Source organism: Parathielavia appendiculata (assembly GCF_033297405.1).
Source record: "Parathielavia appendiculata strain CBS 731.68 unplaced genomic scaffold N657scaffold_6, whole genome shotgun sequence".
NCBI classification, from domain to species: domain Eukaryota; kingdom Fungi; phylum Ascomycota; class Sordariomycetes; order Sordariales; family Chaetomiaceae; genus Parathielavia; species Parathielavia appendiculata.
In genome coordinates this window covers 657,234-670,778 of record NW_026944225.1, presented here as the reverse complement: position 1 = coordinate 670,778, position 13,545 = coordinate 657,234, and the positions used below count along the sequence as shown (strand labels likewise).

Here is a 13,545-nt window from a genome sequence, read left to right as displayed (position 1 = left end):
CCGTGACAGTTCGATCTTGGGAACAACAGACTTGGTCGCAAGAGCCGGAGCTTTTGAGAAACTGGCTGGCTTTTATTTTCTCTGCAGTACACAGGTCGAGTACGCAGCAAGGATACAGCAGGGCTGTCCGGCGTCGCCCGACTTCGTCATTGAAACATTGTCGACAAGAACGTCTGCTCCAAGCAAGGATATCCGCAACATTTCAAGCGGTGCATCTGGGCAAACGTCGTTTAGTCTTCGCCCCTCTGCGACTATCAGACGGCGGGGAGGCCGGAGACCTGCTAGCCGACCGTACGGACGACGTGGCTGTGGCCGGATTGAAGTGCAGGGAGGTCAGACCGGGTGTGTCTGGTGAGCCGAAAAGCCACAACAGGCATTGCCTTCTCACATTCACAAAATATGCCGTCTGCCGTGGCGCGACGGTTGTTTGAGGACCAAATCCCCTCCATAATGTCTGTCTATGAGGTGGACAGTGGCATCGACATGGACCAGTCGAATTCTGTCACAATTGTCGACCCGAAGTTGGTCATGGAGGACGCAAAGCTACCCGCCGATTCACAACCAGGGTTGAGACCCGGTTCATTGCCCTCAGAAGCCGCTCACAGGCACAATGACAGCACATCAACACACATGACCGAGTCAGCCGACTCATCCCCGACGACGACAGTATCGATTACAGATTCATCAGATCTTTCCGACCCCTCTCCGTCTTCGTCCCCTGATTCCCCCGTAAATATTGCCCAGCTTCCGAGTTTTGCTGCGGCGTCGCTCGGGCGCTTGTCCGGCATGGCCAGTCTCACGGTCTCCGACCCAAACCAGGATCGGCCGAGGACATCACCAGGGCCCAGGCGGCTCAAGAACATGAAAGGACTCTCCATCCAGCCGCCCATGAGTTCACTTTCCTCATCGTTGCTGTCTGAGCCTTCTTCGCCCTCTTTTATCAAGCCTATGATCGCTCCCATGAAGCGCAAACCCAGTCAGCTCAGCCTCAAAACGAACTCTTCAGACCTGATAGCGCGCACGACAGTCGAGGTGCCCCACTCTCCCACCGTCGCTCCCATCCTGCAACGTCGCGCTCTGAAACACTCGGCATCAACCCCTCAGATGCTGTCGGGTCTGAAATCGGCGACATTCGGCCCACCTGAGGGCATGACGTTTCCGACCGTGATGGAGCGAAATGAGTCGGGCCTCTCGACTTTTTTCCGCCCACCCCGGCCAGCCGATGCCCCTGCGCTGGGCCCAACAATCCAGGAAGAAGATTCGCCGATACGACCACAGGTGGCGAATCGCATTGCGTTTGACAGCGAGCCCTACCATGAAGTTGAGAACAATGAGGACCAGAAATCGCCCGGGTATCCAGATGGGCCTATCGCGATCTACAGCGACAATGTTTATCTTTATCTTGAGCCGACTGCTGAAGAGGCGGCCCGCTTCGATGTGGTTATCAACGTGGCGCGCGAAGTGAGCAATCCTTTCAAGGCTGCCTCAAATCGCCAGCAAAGTCTAGAGTCCAAGGAGAAACCTGCTGAAGACTCTCCGATTCCGGAGACTGCGGCGACAACGGCGAGTTATGCCACCGCGTTTGAATACTTTCCTGACGACGCCTCAGGCGATACGCCAACAACGCCCAGGGCACAACCTTTCAAGGAGCCCGAGTACATCCACATTCCATGGGACCACAACACGGATATTGCGCGGGACCTCATGACTCTTTGCGAAACAATCGACAAGCGAACGAAGGAGGGGAAGAAGGTGCTGGTACATTGTCAACAGGGCGCCAGCAGATCGGCGAGTCTAATCATTGCCTACGGCCTCTATCAGAACCCCGAGCTAAGCGTCAACGACGCCTACTACGCGGCTCAGGCCAAGAGTCGGTGGATCAGTCCCAACATGAAACTGATGTACTGCTTGCAGGATTTCCAGAAGGAGGTCGCTAAGAGGAGGCTCGCACCAAGCGCGGGGCTGAAGCCGCGCTCAGGAAGAAGCCCGACAAAACACAGGGCGACCATGTCAGCGGACAACATTGAGGTGGCAGCTAAGGAACCCCTTACCGCCCCGCTCCCGGCTGACGGTGTGGCTTCGAAACATGTGAGTCCCGAGAGGAGTCCTAACCGGGCAAGAGGAAACTCGACTCCTAACCGGGGAGAGCCGATCTCACCGGGCCCTTCATCCGCTCCATCGAGTTTCTCATGGTCAGAGAAGGAGGATGAGTCGGACCCAGGGAAATTTGGCCGCTTTAATATCGATTCCATGCTTGCCCCCAAGCGAGGCGATTGCGGGCCGTCCATTTCGGTGTCGAAACCTCCACCCTCGCCGGGGCTCGGTTCTTTTACCTTGTCAAAGCCACCGCGGTCGCCAAAGCTTGCGCCTCCACTTCTATCGAGACGGCCGCCATCCCCAGGACTCGTCCCGCTTGAGCTATCCCGGCCACCAATGTCTCCTGGTTTTCCGCCGTCAAATCCGTTTGCGAGGCCACCTCCTTCGCCAGGGTTTGGTGCGCACAGGTTCGGCTCCAAGCCGGCCAGCCTTGGCTTTGGGTCGCTGAACCTCGGCCCCCCGCCGAAACCGGCAGCCACGAAGGAAGAGCCCGCGCCCGCCCAAGAGCGGCCGGTGGCGATGCTGCCGAGCTTCCCCGACGACGCGGCTCTGCTGTCGCCGCGCGCCGAGACCATGACTAACAACCCGATCCATCAGTCGCTGTCGGGCATGACGGGCATGCAGTTTGTCGAGGTGCCGCCGACGCCGAGCGACGGCCTCTTCTCGCCGCGCGAAACCATGTTCCCGCGCGACCCCTTCTTTCCGTTTGGGAGGCCGATCCAGACGGCCGACCCGCGCAGTCCGCCTACTAAGGGGGAGACGCCGATTGTACGGTCGATTGACGAACTGATTTGAATTTTCGTGTCCTCCGGGGTTGAGAAGAGGGTGGGGTAACGGCTTTGCAATATCTATAGTGCCTAGCACACCCCTGGTGCGCTTTCCTATGTTGTTTTGAGAGGGTTGGCTATCGTTTTCTCTGCTGTGAGCAACTTATGCGAGCATATGTCACGGTTTGAGGGCTGAGAGAGCATTGGGAGGTCTTGAAACTGCTTTTGCCCCTCGGGGATTTGGCGATATTGCTTTTTTCCCGTCTCCGGTGTTCGTCGAGCGTTAGCGAGCAAGCAGCAGCAACAACAGCACGCATCTATTTGGTTCCTTTCCTCCGTCAACTAAACGAAATGTATAAATAGAGCGGCCAGATGGGTTTGGTCTGATGTGAAATGATTGAGGGTGTGGAATGGAAAACATGAAGAGACGGAGGAGGGTGGTGCATGTGGACGGTATCCTTGGGGTCATGGCACGGAACCGGGGAGGAGTACTTGGGTAATTCTTATTTTTGTGTAAAGGATGGGATTAGGCTACGAACACCATGTGGCTATCAACGTTAAAAAACATATATATACTTATACGACCGGTTCTTCCTGCTTGTGAACTTTTGAGGACCCATTGCTTGAAGAATTATGGTGGGAGCATCCACGCATTCTCGTCTCGGAGGCTCGCCGAGATAGACAAGGGGCTGCTAACTTGAAAGTCAACAACAGCCAAAAATAAACCAGATGTATCACTATCTACCCAAGTATGTATGTACCAGAAACAGAATGATATGTATGTACAACTCCACCTCGCCCTCTCTACAATCCCATAGGCTATTGCCCCTTGGCCTTCTTCGCCGCCTCCTTTGCGAGCTTTTCCCGCCTCGCGATCTGCGCCTCCACCCCGATGCCGCCAAACACCAGCGCGACACCCAACCACTGCATCTGCGACAGCCGGTGCCCAAACGCGACGACGCTGAGGATCATGGTGAACATCTTACGCGTGACGGTGACGGTAACGAGCAGGACCGACGAGAAGGTCGAGAGCGTGTGGACTAGTTTGAGGGGACCAAGTTAGCGCCTTGCCCCTGTTCAAACACAGGAGGGGAATGGAGACAAAGGGGGCCAGCAACTCACAAATAAACACCTGCCCAATGCACCCGCACAGCGCAAATCCCAGCACGTCTCTCCACACGGCCGGATACCTCGCCAAAAACCCCAACGCCGCCTTCAACTCGCCGGCCCCAGCGCCCGTCACGTCCATGCCGAACCACTCCCCGACGGGCGTCTGCACCAACCACGGACTCAGCACCAGATACCCGCCCGTGATAGCCGAACCCAGCAGATTATTCGCCGCCATCATCTGCGGACCCGTATACCCCCTGAAGGTCTGGAAGATGTAATCCTGCGTGCTATTCGTCAGGCCATCAAACAACAAGTTGATCCCGAGCAGCAGCATTCCCCACGCCGTCTGCCCGCTGTGGCTAGCCGCTCTCTTATCATTGTTACCACCACCACCACCATGCTTCCGGCTGCCCGAGTGCAGCGTGAACACGGCGACGCCGCACGTCACGGCCGCCACGACGAGGTACTTGTACAGCGGGTAGCGCTTGCGGAACACGGTGATGTGCAGGAACATCACCGGCAAGAGCTTGCAGCTCTTGGCGAGGATGTAGGTAATGTAGTCGATGTGAGCGAGGGCGGCGTAGCCGAAGGGGGCGGCGAGGGCGTTGGTGAAGGCCACGAGTAACAGCGGGGGCAGGATCTGGCGGGTGGGGATCAGCGGCGGCGAGGGCTGCCCGCGCGGGGTGGTCAGGACCGAGAAGAGCTTGCCGCCGAGGAAGGCAAAGACGGATTGGATTGTCAGGAGGAAGACCGGGAACTTGAAGCGCTCGGGGACGGTGGGCGGGCCGTAGGTAGTGGTGGTGAGCTTCTCTTGGAGGTAGGCCCATGTTAGGCTGGAAGGGAGTTAGAGGAGTTGTTAGCCCTAGTGAGTTCGAGGATGTGGATTTGGGGGGAAAGGATACTCACAAGGACGCATAGATACCGGCGATGTCGACGATGAGCGTGACAATGCCAGCGTCCTTCTTTGTGACGGGGGTCTTGGTCTCGGTGCTCGGCACGCTGGTACTGGCCAAAACCTCGCCATTGGCCTTTCCGTTGAGCTCGTCTGCCATCCCGTGCGTCGCACTGACTTTCCTGCTTCGCGGAGTGCGATCAGCCTTGCTGATGTACTCGGAAGAGGGCTCGCGCCAGAGAGGTGTGGCCTGCTTTGTGCGAGCCATGGCCGGTGGCAGAGTAGCCTTGTTTATGTGCAAGAACCTTGTTGACTCGCCCCGAAATCCGGGAATAGGACCCGGAACTGAGGGGACCGGTCACGACGACCAATGGTTCACAAAATCTCGCAAAGAAACAAACGAGGCAAAAGGCAAAATAAGAGAAAGGCAAAGCGAGGGTGAGTTGTGTCTGGAAATAATTGGGGTTTCGACACGAGGAGGATTGCTCCAATGCGCGTCCGAAGGACCCTGACAATCGAGGGGAATCGGCCAGGCTGGCTTTTCGGAGCTGAGCGTTCCAGGTTCTCCACAACAGCTCCCACCACGGTAGCCGCCCGCCCGGTTTAGCGGGTCGCTTATTAGCGGCCTGCTTGCCGTTACCTAGTAGGGCTGCCCGTTCGCGATCCACGAAGGTGTGGGGTGCCATGTGCCCGAGGTGGCCGAGGTGGCCTGGGGGGTCAACAAACAGCCCCAATTCCAGACTCACATGCGATGCTTATCCTGAGCAGACCGTACCTCACGTATCCTACCGTACCAACATGAAGACGGAACAAAATAGCACGCAGGGGTCACAAGCCGCCAGAGAAGCGACGCTCAGCTGAGCCATACAACAGCACCAATCAACAACATACCGGGCGGCATTAATCACAACTTGTCATGATATTCATATACTAGTTCCGCCCACTGCCTCCACCTAAATGAGCTTCCTCAGTGTCTCCCCTAAGATAATACTGATATCAGGCTTCAGCCCAAGGTCGTGCAAACGATGCGAGTCGCTGGTGCACGAATTGCCGCAACCCTCCTGCTGCGGAAGCTGGGTGAAGACGGCGGGAAGAGTAGCAATTACGGTTGGTATGAGAATTTGGCCAAGCTCAACCGTCGAGTGTAAGAGGATATGGGTCCTTGAGAACAGAGAGAGACGGCCTGGTAACGCGACGGATGAGCAAGGAGAGCGGTGGCGGACTCGAGTTGAGTAGCAAATCTGGTGACGTGTTTGCCCTGTGACTAGAGAAGCCACGAGCAGTCGGACTGGCGGCAGTCCTGCCCTGGCAGCCCCCTTGGACTCTGCCTTTCTCAGCAGGTCACTGATGTGGTCCGCAACCACTTGTTGTGTGGGTCCTTGTCGCCGAATAAAGAGTGGTAGGATGAGGGGGAGCGAAATCAGTCCAAGGAAAGAAAGTGGGAGAGAAGAACCCGGCGGAATGCTTTTTGGAGTAAGAAAAAGTGTCATCGCATCATTCCCTCCGTTGAATACTAAGCCTTGCGGCAGTCAGATCTGGTTGATAACCCATACCGAGGGGCTGCCAAATCCGACCCAAGCCAGAAAACCTGGACGGTGTCGCTTAGGCAGCTGGGTGAATGTCCCATTTGCGTAGATCCATCGGCTGCAACATGGCTCTGTTGTCACAGCCTATGGGTCCTTCGGCCTTCGCCCGGGCTCTACTCGGACGCCTGCCCAGCCTGCTGCTGGCGGCGCATCTTCTCCGCCTCGAGGTTCTCGTAGAGAAGGAAGAGCGCCGTCTCATTGGCCTTGGCAGAGCCCATAATGGTGAACATCCGCTCGCCCGTCTCATCGTGAGGAGCCTGTCGCTTTCGTTAGCACCCAAGACAGCCTTGTGTGCTCGGAGCCACCGGCACTCACCTTGGCAATGGAAATGCGGGCTCCTGATGTCTTGCGGATTTCGCTGATCTTGGAGCCGGCACGGCCGATGATGCAGCCAACCATGTCAGCCGGGATGCTGATGTTCTGTGTCTGGATTTCCTCCCCGTTCTCGTCGTGGGTCGGCGGGCCACGAGCCGCAGCGTCCGAATCGGAACGGCGGTTGTAGGGCCGAGACCCGCCGTTGCTAAAGTCAGCGCCATTGCCTGTCCGCGTCACCCGGGAGCCGCCGTATGGGACCCTGTCCTGTACGTAGCTGCTTCCCCCAGTCACGCCTGGCGCACCGGAGCCTTGGGTCCGGACGACTGGGTTGTACAAAACGGTGCCAGTGCCGCGTTGCCAATCATCCACCAGGCACTTGCAGATCTCCCAAACGGCGCGCTGGATGCCTTCGGGCGTGCCTTGGACCTCGACTATCCGCTCGGTCGACTGCGGCAGCATCTCCTTCTGCGCGACCATACGCACGCCAGACACGTCCTGGATGTGCTTGATCTTGAGACCCTGCCTGCCAATAATGGTGCCCATCTGGTTATGGGAGATGAGCAGTTTGATGGCTGCGTTACAGAATCAGCAGCATGTCACAAGCAAACTTGGTCACGCTGGGGACATACGATGAGTGCCATTGCTCTGCATGACACCGCCCATGCCCATGGCGGGAGCGCCTTCCAGCAGCGCCCGTGCGACAACGGCATAAGCTCTTGAGATGGCCTCGCAGCCGCCAGTAATCGTAAGAACCCGGTCGTAAACGCCTTGGACGACCTTGCTAACGCCAGCTTTCACGCCGGTCTCGTCGCGCAGGTCGGCAACGTTCTTTCCGCCTTTCCCGATGATCACGCCGGCTTCCTTGGACGAAACAATCGCGCGCAAGGTCAGCTGCGTTTGAGCATACTCCTCGTCTGTCTTGGGCGCCGGCTCTCCGTCCGGACCCAGGCGAGGCTCATTGTCACCACCAAGATTGAGCTGGTCCATGGTCTCGGAAAGGTCAGCCCCATTGGGCGGAATGGGGTCTTGGGGCGCCGACATTGCGGTTGAGAATGCGAGTCTTGCGAGGGGAGCGCGACTCAATGGATCCCAGACAACAGCGCGGTTGTCTGTCGGAGTAGATATGGGTGGCCACACGCGGTTGGGAGAAGCTAAAAGCTAAGGTATGGAATGGAGTTTCGAACTGTGGGGGAAGAATTAGCTGGAGGTGAACAATCGACAAGCCGGAATGGGTTGCGCCACCAAAGCCAAAACAAACCCAGAGCATGGTCGTTGTAGAAGAGTGAAAACCTCTAGCGTACAGGTTCCGATGAGCTTTCCCTGGGCGTATTTCGTGACTGGAAAGAGCAAATCGATGGCGGATACAGAAAGAGAAATGCGCCATAAGAGATAGCCTCATAGCGGGGCAGAATGCACATACCTAATTCAGAAGGCGGTGGGACACGAGTTGTGGAGTATCCTTCGAGAGAGCTGCGGGGCTCCTAAATGCCGTCCAGATGTCGCAATGACCTGAATTGGATGGAATGGGCGACGGATAAGGCGGTGCACGGCGGAGGATGCGGACGCCGATGCAAGGGACGGAACAACCGGAGGGAGATGCCGGAGTGGGAGAGAGAAAAGGATCGAGATGGGTAGGTGATGGTGGATGAGGAGATGGTGGAAGGTGAAGGTTGCAGGTTCAATCCACCCCATAGGAAAAAAAGTGTGTGGTCCGTGGAAGGAAGAGAGGCCTGCGGGAGTTGAAAAAGGAAAAAAGAGGGGCCGCCGGGTTTGGCAGCTCTTTGGGTGACGAGGGGCGAGCGCAGGTTGAAAGAAAGGGCGAAAGCTTGACCCATGGGTCAAAGGCCGGTGACCAGGCGCCCTGTGTCCGATGCCAGCTCGAGTGATCTCTAGATTCCCTGAAAGTACCAGGTATTTGAAGCTCACAACTCCCGTCCACGTCTACGACACCCATACAGCAACTATCAAGCAGTCAACGGCTATGGTGGAGCTCGCTCAGTGGTTACTGCAGCTTCCGCCTGCTCATATGGTGGCGGTTACCCCGAACAAGGAATGTCCCACTCTTTTCAAGCGCAACCTGGAAGCAACCGATCGAGCTGATTTGCAAAGCTAGGTTGCTTCCAAGCCCACACAAACACAGTGACAAAAAATTCCATGTTGCAGCTTGCCATTTGCGTGGTTGCCCTGCTCCATAGGATCGCTCGGATCTACTGGATGCTAGCCCCGCTTGAGCCTGGGCCTGAAACTGGTATGTGCGCTCTGCTGACCTTGGTGTCTTATCTAGCGACACCCCGATGTCGACGGAGTATATAGCTTTACTCGCACACATATCTCGCGGGGTTTCATGATCTTAGTTCTTCTTCTTCCGTTCTGTTTTGATACAGGGGAATACCGACTGTGGCTGTTTTGTTCTCTTTGATTCGACAAAACCGAATAGCGAACAGCATTGGGGCAGCTTCGACTGTGACGGCATCTCATCTCGCATCAACTACTGCAGCAGATGGTTTGGAGCCAGTCGAACGCAGCCCGACCACCATTGGCCCCAGCCAACACATCGACAAGTTTTGACCATAAAAGCCATTGGTGGTGCAGTCACACCTGGTCCTCCATACACAGTAGGAGCCAGAAGAGTGACCCTGCAGCTCTCAACGGCCTATCCATTTCGTCCGAGATGTGTGGGGGACGGCACACGCCGTGTGTTACCGCCAGGATGCATCTGTAAATCAGACATTTCCCCCGCGGCCCTTCTGCGGCCTCCTCTCTGCAGGAGGCGGCCCCGTGCGTCCGCGTCGATCGTATGGAGAGCGATCTCTGATCTTGGACGCCTGCCTGTATCGGATTTTCTCTCGAGACACATTGCGCCACATACCTCACCCGTTGTCAATGGCGATCGAAGCTCATGATGTCCCAGTGCAATTTGGTCTGATCGCTGCTTTAGATGCGAGGCACATCCAAGAGGATACAACACATGTTGTGCAACTACCAGGCCGCTGCCCAGTGACGTCGCAGCCGCGGCAACTGTGCCGGGACTCGGAATTGTCTGCTTGTGAGACCCAGTATGCCATCACAAACCCAACTGTTGTGGAAGGCAGACCGGCCATGGTTGGTGATCTCTGTGTGGTCGATGTTAGTCCCTTTCCCCTCTATCTCAACCACCACGCCTTGGGACCAGATTGTCTCCCGGCTCGCCTGTCGATAGCCTATACACCAATCTGCCTTCATCCTATGAGGACTCAGACCTTCCCACTACCTGCTGGCTTGGACATGACATATTGCCATACCAGGGCCGCTTGCAGTTATCATGTGACGTTGCTCTCCTGCAACCACCGTTGGACCAAGCACAGCTTGACCCGAAACACTGGTGAGGACCTGTGTTAGGTCTCTCAGGAGCGTGTTGTGATGGCGCTCGAGTGGTTCAGACTCGATGCTGTGGGTGAGCGTGCAAAGTATCGTGTGGGAATGCTTGGTAGGACTGTAGAAGGATTGCGGGTGCCTTGTTCATGAAGCCTTCGAGCGAATACATGCCGCTATGCCCCAAAAGTATATGCTACCCTCTCACACGGTGACACAACCCAGCCATGGGTGTTTAATTAGCTCGAAATTAAAGTCTTGGACACTTGGTTGGCTTTTACCTTCTTGTATATTACATCTTGTCGTCTTCTTCTTTTATTTTATTTTTGTTATCCGCATTCCCCTTCCCTTAGTTGTGTCTCTATCCTCCATAATCTGCTTTCAATCTTCCTACTCTGTTTTCTGACTTTTCTTGAATCTCGTCTTGACATTCGTATCTAATGCCCGCCATGTGCCATGCTAACGAACGGACCAGGGCTGAAATATGTATATTGAAGGGACAAGAGGTTGAAAAAGCGTTGATGACGGCCCTATGCAGTATTGTACCTGGCGAGGCGTCAAGGCTATGTAAAGGTATGTGAGTAGAGGTGAGGAAACTGAGCTCGACATCCATTCCCTATGGCCTGACAAGTCTGGCCTGGACTGATGGCTACGGATATGTAAAGCAGTGAACCTAAAAACTCCGTGGATTCCATGCCAAACTGGACTCCAATGTCCTATAACCAAAGTAACCCCGACGAAAAACCATACTTCCCCAAAAAAAAAACAAACTCCCTGAACTCCCCAGCAGTGCAACCATATCCCACCCGACACAATTCCCATCCAGTCATAACTCATACAATCCCACTTCCACACATTCAAAGACTACCCCCAACCCACGCATCACCACCAACTAAATACTCACCTCCGATGGTCGCCACGCCATCACATAACCACACACACCGTGGTCCTAGCCCTCCTCCGCCCCGTAGTCCCCCCACCAGCACCAGCACCAGCCTCCTCCCCGTCATCTGCAGCCCCACCAGCCCCTTCCTCCTCATCATGCGCAGCCTGCGCCTCCCTAACCCGCCTCCTCCTCCGCCTGCCACCCGACCCTCCCGCCTCGGCCTCCTCGTTCGCCTGCATATAGTCGGCCCACTTCCTCTCGAGTCGCCTCGCGGCCGCGACATCGCCCCTCAGCACCCTCTTGGTATGCTCGTCAACCGTCATCTGCCAGCCGTAGAAGCACTTGAGCCCAATCACCTCGGTGTTGCTGTTGGTGGGTTGGTTGCGGGGGGTGACTTGCAAGGACTTGGATGAGAACGAGGACGATGACGACGACGATGACGACGAGGCGTTGTTGTTGTTGTCATTAATCACCTCTCCATAGAAGCTGTTGTCGTTGTTGGCCGGTTCCTTCCTTTTCCCCTTGTCATCAGCAGTGGCTTTAGCATTCCAGTCCCGGTGGCGGGCGAAGACGTCCGTATTGCGGCTCAACACCTCCCGGACGCCGGTCCACGTCACCAGCGGACAATCGTAGACGACCAGGGTAAGCGTGACGCGGGGAAGGGCGGCGGCGGGGCGTAGCGCCGAGCGCGCGCGCACCATCTTCGCGGCCTCGGCTAGGACGAGGTCACTGATGCGCGTGTTGTCCATTAAGACGCTTTCGAGGCGCGTGCAGGCGCGCATGAGGGGCAGCATGCCGGCGTCGCCCAGGCGCGCGCAGTAGCTGATGCTGAGGTGCTCGAGCACCGGCGCGCAGGGAGCTTTGGCGAGGTGCTGGGAGAGAAGCGAGTTCGTCAGGTGCGAGAGGTCCTCAAGCTCGAGGTGGGTCAGACAGGGGGCGGAGGCCAGGATGGGCTCGAGGGCGGAGTCGCCGAGGCGGGTGACGCCGGAGAGTTGGAGGCCCTCGAGGTGAGGCACCAGGTAGCCAAGGGCTTTTACGCCTGCGTTGGTAAGGCGAGAACAGCGAGAGAGATCGAGATGGCGGATTCTGCGGGGCGGGACCGAAGGGCGGTCGGTAAGATAATCAATTTCCGGGTCTTGACCATGAATCATGGTCCGCAGAGCGGTATCGGTCAGGTCGTCGCACCCGGCTAGGACAAGACGCTCGAGGTTGTTCGTCCGGAAGATAGCCTCGGCAACATCCAGGTTGTTGAATCCTTTGATCTCGCCCATTCGGAGATCTTTGAGCTTGGGGCATCCGTCAACCACAAACTTGGCGCCTCGCGCATCCATGTGCTTGCACCACGAGACATTGAACACCTCCAGAAGGGGGCAGGAATTAGCCACAATCTTGCAGGTGGCGTTGTTGACTGCCGCCAGACCGGTGAGATTCAGGTGGGTGAGCTTGCTGTTGGCCTTCAACAAACTGTGCAGGGTCGACCGTTTGAAGTTCCGGCACCCCTCCAGTGTGGCATTCATCAAGTTTCGACATGCCTTGACTACCACTTCGGCCCTTTGGTAATGCTCCACCTGAAGACAACCCCTGAGATTGAGGTCCTTCACGAACGGACCGGCCGCCACGATCATCTTGGCAAGTGACTCGGCGGGTATCTCCCTGTAGAATTCGGAGGCATCTAAACTCGTCCACAGCTGGCCGTCAAAGCACATGTGGTAGAAATCCTTGGACACTCTTGAGGCCCGTACGAGTTCCTTCGGACGGAGGAAGGAAAGAATATAGAGTTTGAGCTCATGGGGCATACGCGCCCACAAGCTGAACATCTTCGTCCTTGACTTGACTCTCAACGGCAGAGACGCTGTGGTCGAGACAGGCCCGGCATGGCCCACTGGTCGAACTGGCAGAGCCGATTCCATTTCCTCGTGCACAGGCGACTCGGTGATGGGAGTGGCCGGGATCGACGTGTGTGTGCTTGAGTTCCCGGCGGCGGACGACTGGGAAAAGTAGGAACCGGCACTCGGCTGGCCGAACGGAGAGGCGGAGGAGGCCAGGCTGACGCAAGACAGAGCACCGGATATGCTGTAAGGACTGCTTGCGGATCTCTGGCGGCCGGGGCGAGTCAATGATGGTGAAGACGACATGCGCTGCAGACCACGGAGCAGCCTATCTCGTCCTCTCATTTTCGGCCGCGCTTCTGTCCCGTTCTCAAGCCCTGCTTCGCCGGCCAAGATTCCGTCCGGGGCGGCGGGCTCCGGTGACGCACTCAGGGCATCATCATCATGTATGGTCTGAAGGTCGGCCATAATGGCGATTGTTTCGCGGGGCAGCCGAACTCGTCCGCGGCAGGACCAAGTATAGAAGAAGAGGGAATTGTCGGGGAAGGTTGAGGTTGGTGGAGGGAGAAGTCGATGAGCCTTCTCAGAGAAGATAGCACAGATAAAGCGCTGTGGTTGGGCCTCCGGCTAACTTCGTCAATTGCCGCTCCGGATTGGCGCGCTCGGAGGTGGCGATGTCAAGGAGGCCCAAGAGTGAGAGGATGGTGGGGTC

The 13,545-nt window shown here is 56.8% G+C and overlaps 5 protein-coding genes across 5 annotated transcripts; 1 reads left to right on the top strand and 4 right to left on the bottom strand.

Moving 5' to 3' along the window:
- Window positions 1–399: 399 nt before the first annotated feature.
- On the top strand, window positions 400–2,892 carry N657DRAFT_573077 (uncharacterized protein; the record flags this gene model as incomplete). Its single annotated transcript, XM_062788934.1, has 1 exon — window positions 400–2,892. The coding sequence occupies one exon, from the start codon at window positions 400–402 to the stop codon at window positions 2,890–2,892; it is 2,493 nt and encodes an 830-aa protein (XP_062647462.1).
- A 685-nt stretch (window positions 2,893–3,577) lies between these two features.
- N657DRAFT_596360 (UAA transporter) lies at window positions 3,578–5,425 on the bottom strand. The gene is made up of 3 exons (XM_062789997.1): window positions 4,881–5,425; window positions 3,987–4,807; window positions 3,578–3,904 (listed from the first exon to the last, which is right to left on the bottom strand). The coding sequence occupies exons 1-3, from the start codon at window positions 5,132–5,134 to the stop codon at window positions 3,684–3,686; spliced, it is 1,296 nt and encodes a 431-aa protein (XP_062647461.1). The 5' UTR covers window positions 5,135–5,425; the 3' UTR covers window positions 3,578–3,683.
- A 319-nt stretch (window positions 5,426–5,744) lies between these two features.
- N657DRAFT_421154 (uncharacterized protein) lies at window positions 5,745–6,755 on the bottom strand. The gene has a single exon (XM_062787289.1). The coding sequence runs from the start codon at window positions 6,354–6,356 to the stop codon at window positions 5,820–5,822; it is 537 nt and encodes a 178-aa protein (XP_062647460.1). The 5' UTR covers window positions 6,357–6,755; the 3' UTR covers window positions 5,745–5,819.
- N657DRAFT_656055 (uncharacterized protein) lies at window positions 6,566–7,808 on the bottom strand (the record flags this gene model as incomplete). The annotated part of the gene is made up of 3 exons (XM_062794656.1): window positions 6,566–6,709; window positions 6,768–7,339; window positions 7,397–7,808. 3 exons carry the CDS (start codon window positions 7,806–7,808, stop codon window positions 6,566–6,568), a joined length of 1,128 nt encoding a protein of 375 aa, XP_062647459.1.
- Window positions 7,809–11,042: 3,234 nt separating this feature from the next.
- N657DRAFT_572645 (RNI-like protein) lies at window positions 11,043–13,301 on the bottom strand (the record flags this gene model as incomplete). The annotated part of the gene is made up of 1 exon (XM_062788898.1): window positions 11,043–13,301. The coding sequence occupies one exon, from the start codon at window positions 13,299–13,301 to the stop codon at window positions 11,043–11,045; it is 2,259 nt and encodes a 752-aa protein (XP_062647458.1).
- Between the last annotated feature and the right edge of the window lie 244 nt (window positions 13,302–13,545).

Bases quoted from the DNA above. Each gene is read 5' to 3' on its own strand.
- N657DRAFT_596360 (XM_062789997.1), bottom strand. From the start codon at position 5,134: ATGGCTCGCACAAAGCAGGCCACACCTCTCTGGCGCGAGCCCTCTTCC. The intron at 4,808-4,880 runs GTGAGTATCCTT...ACTCCCTTCCAG, and splicing joins GCCGGTATCTATGCGTCCTT to CCTAACATGGGCCTACCTCC. The intron at 3,905-3,986 runs GTGAGTTGCTGG...CCCTCAAACTAG, and splicing joins CATTGGGCAGGTGTTTATTT to TCCACACGCTCTCGACCTTC.
- N657DRAFT_421154 (XM_062787289.1), bottom strand. From the start codon at position 6,356: ATGACACTTTTTCTTACTCCAAAAAGCATTCCGCCGGGTTCTTCTCTC.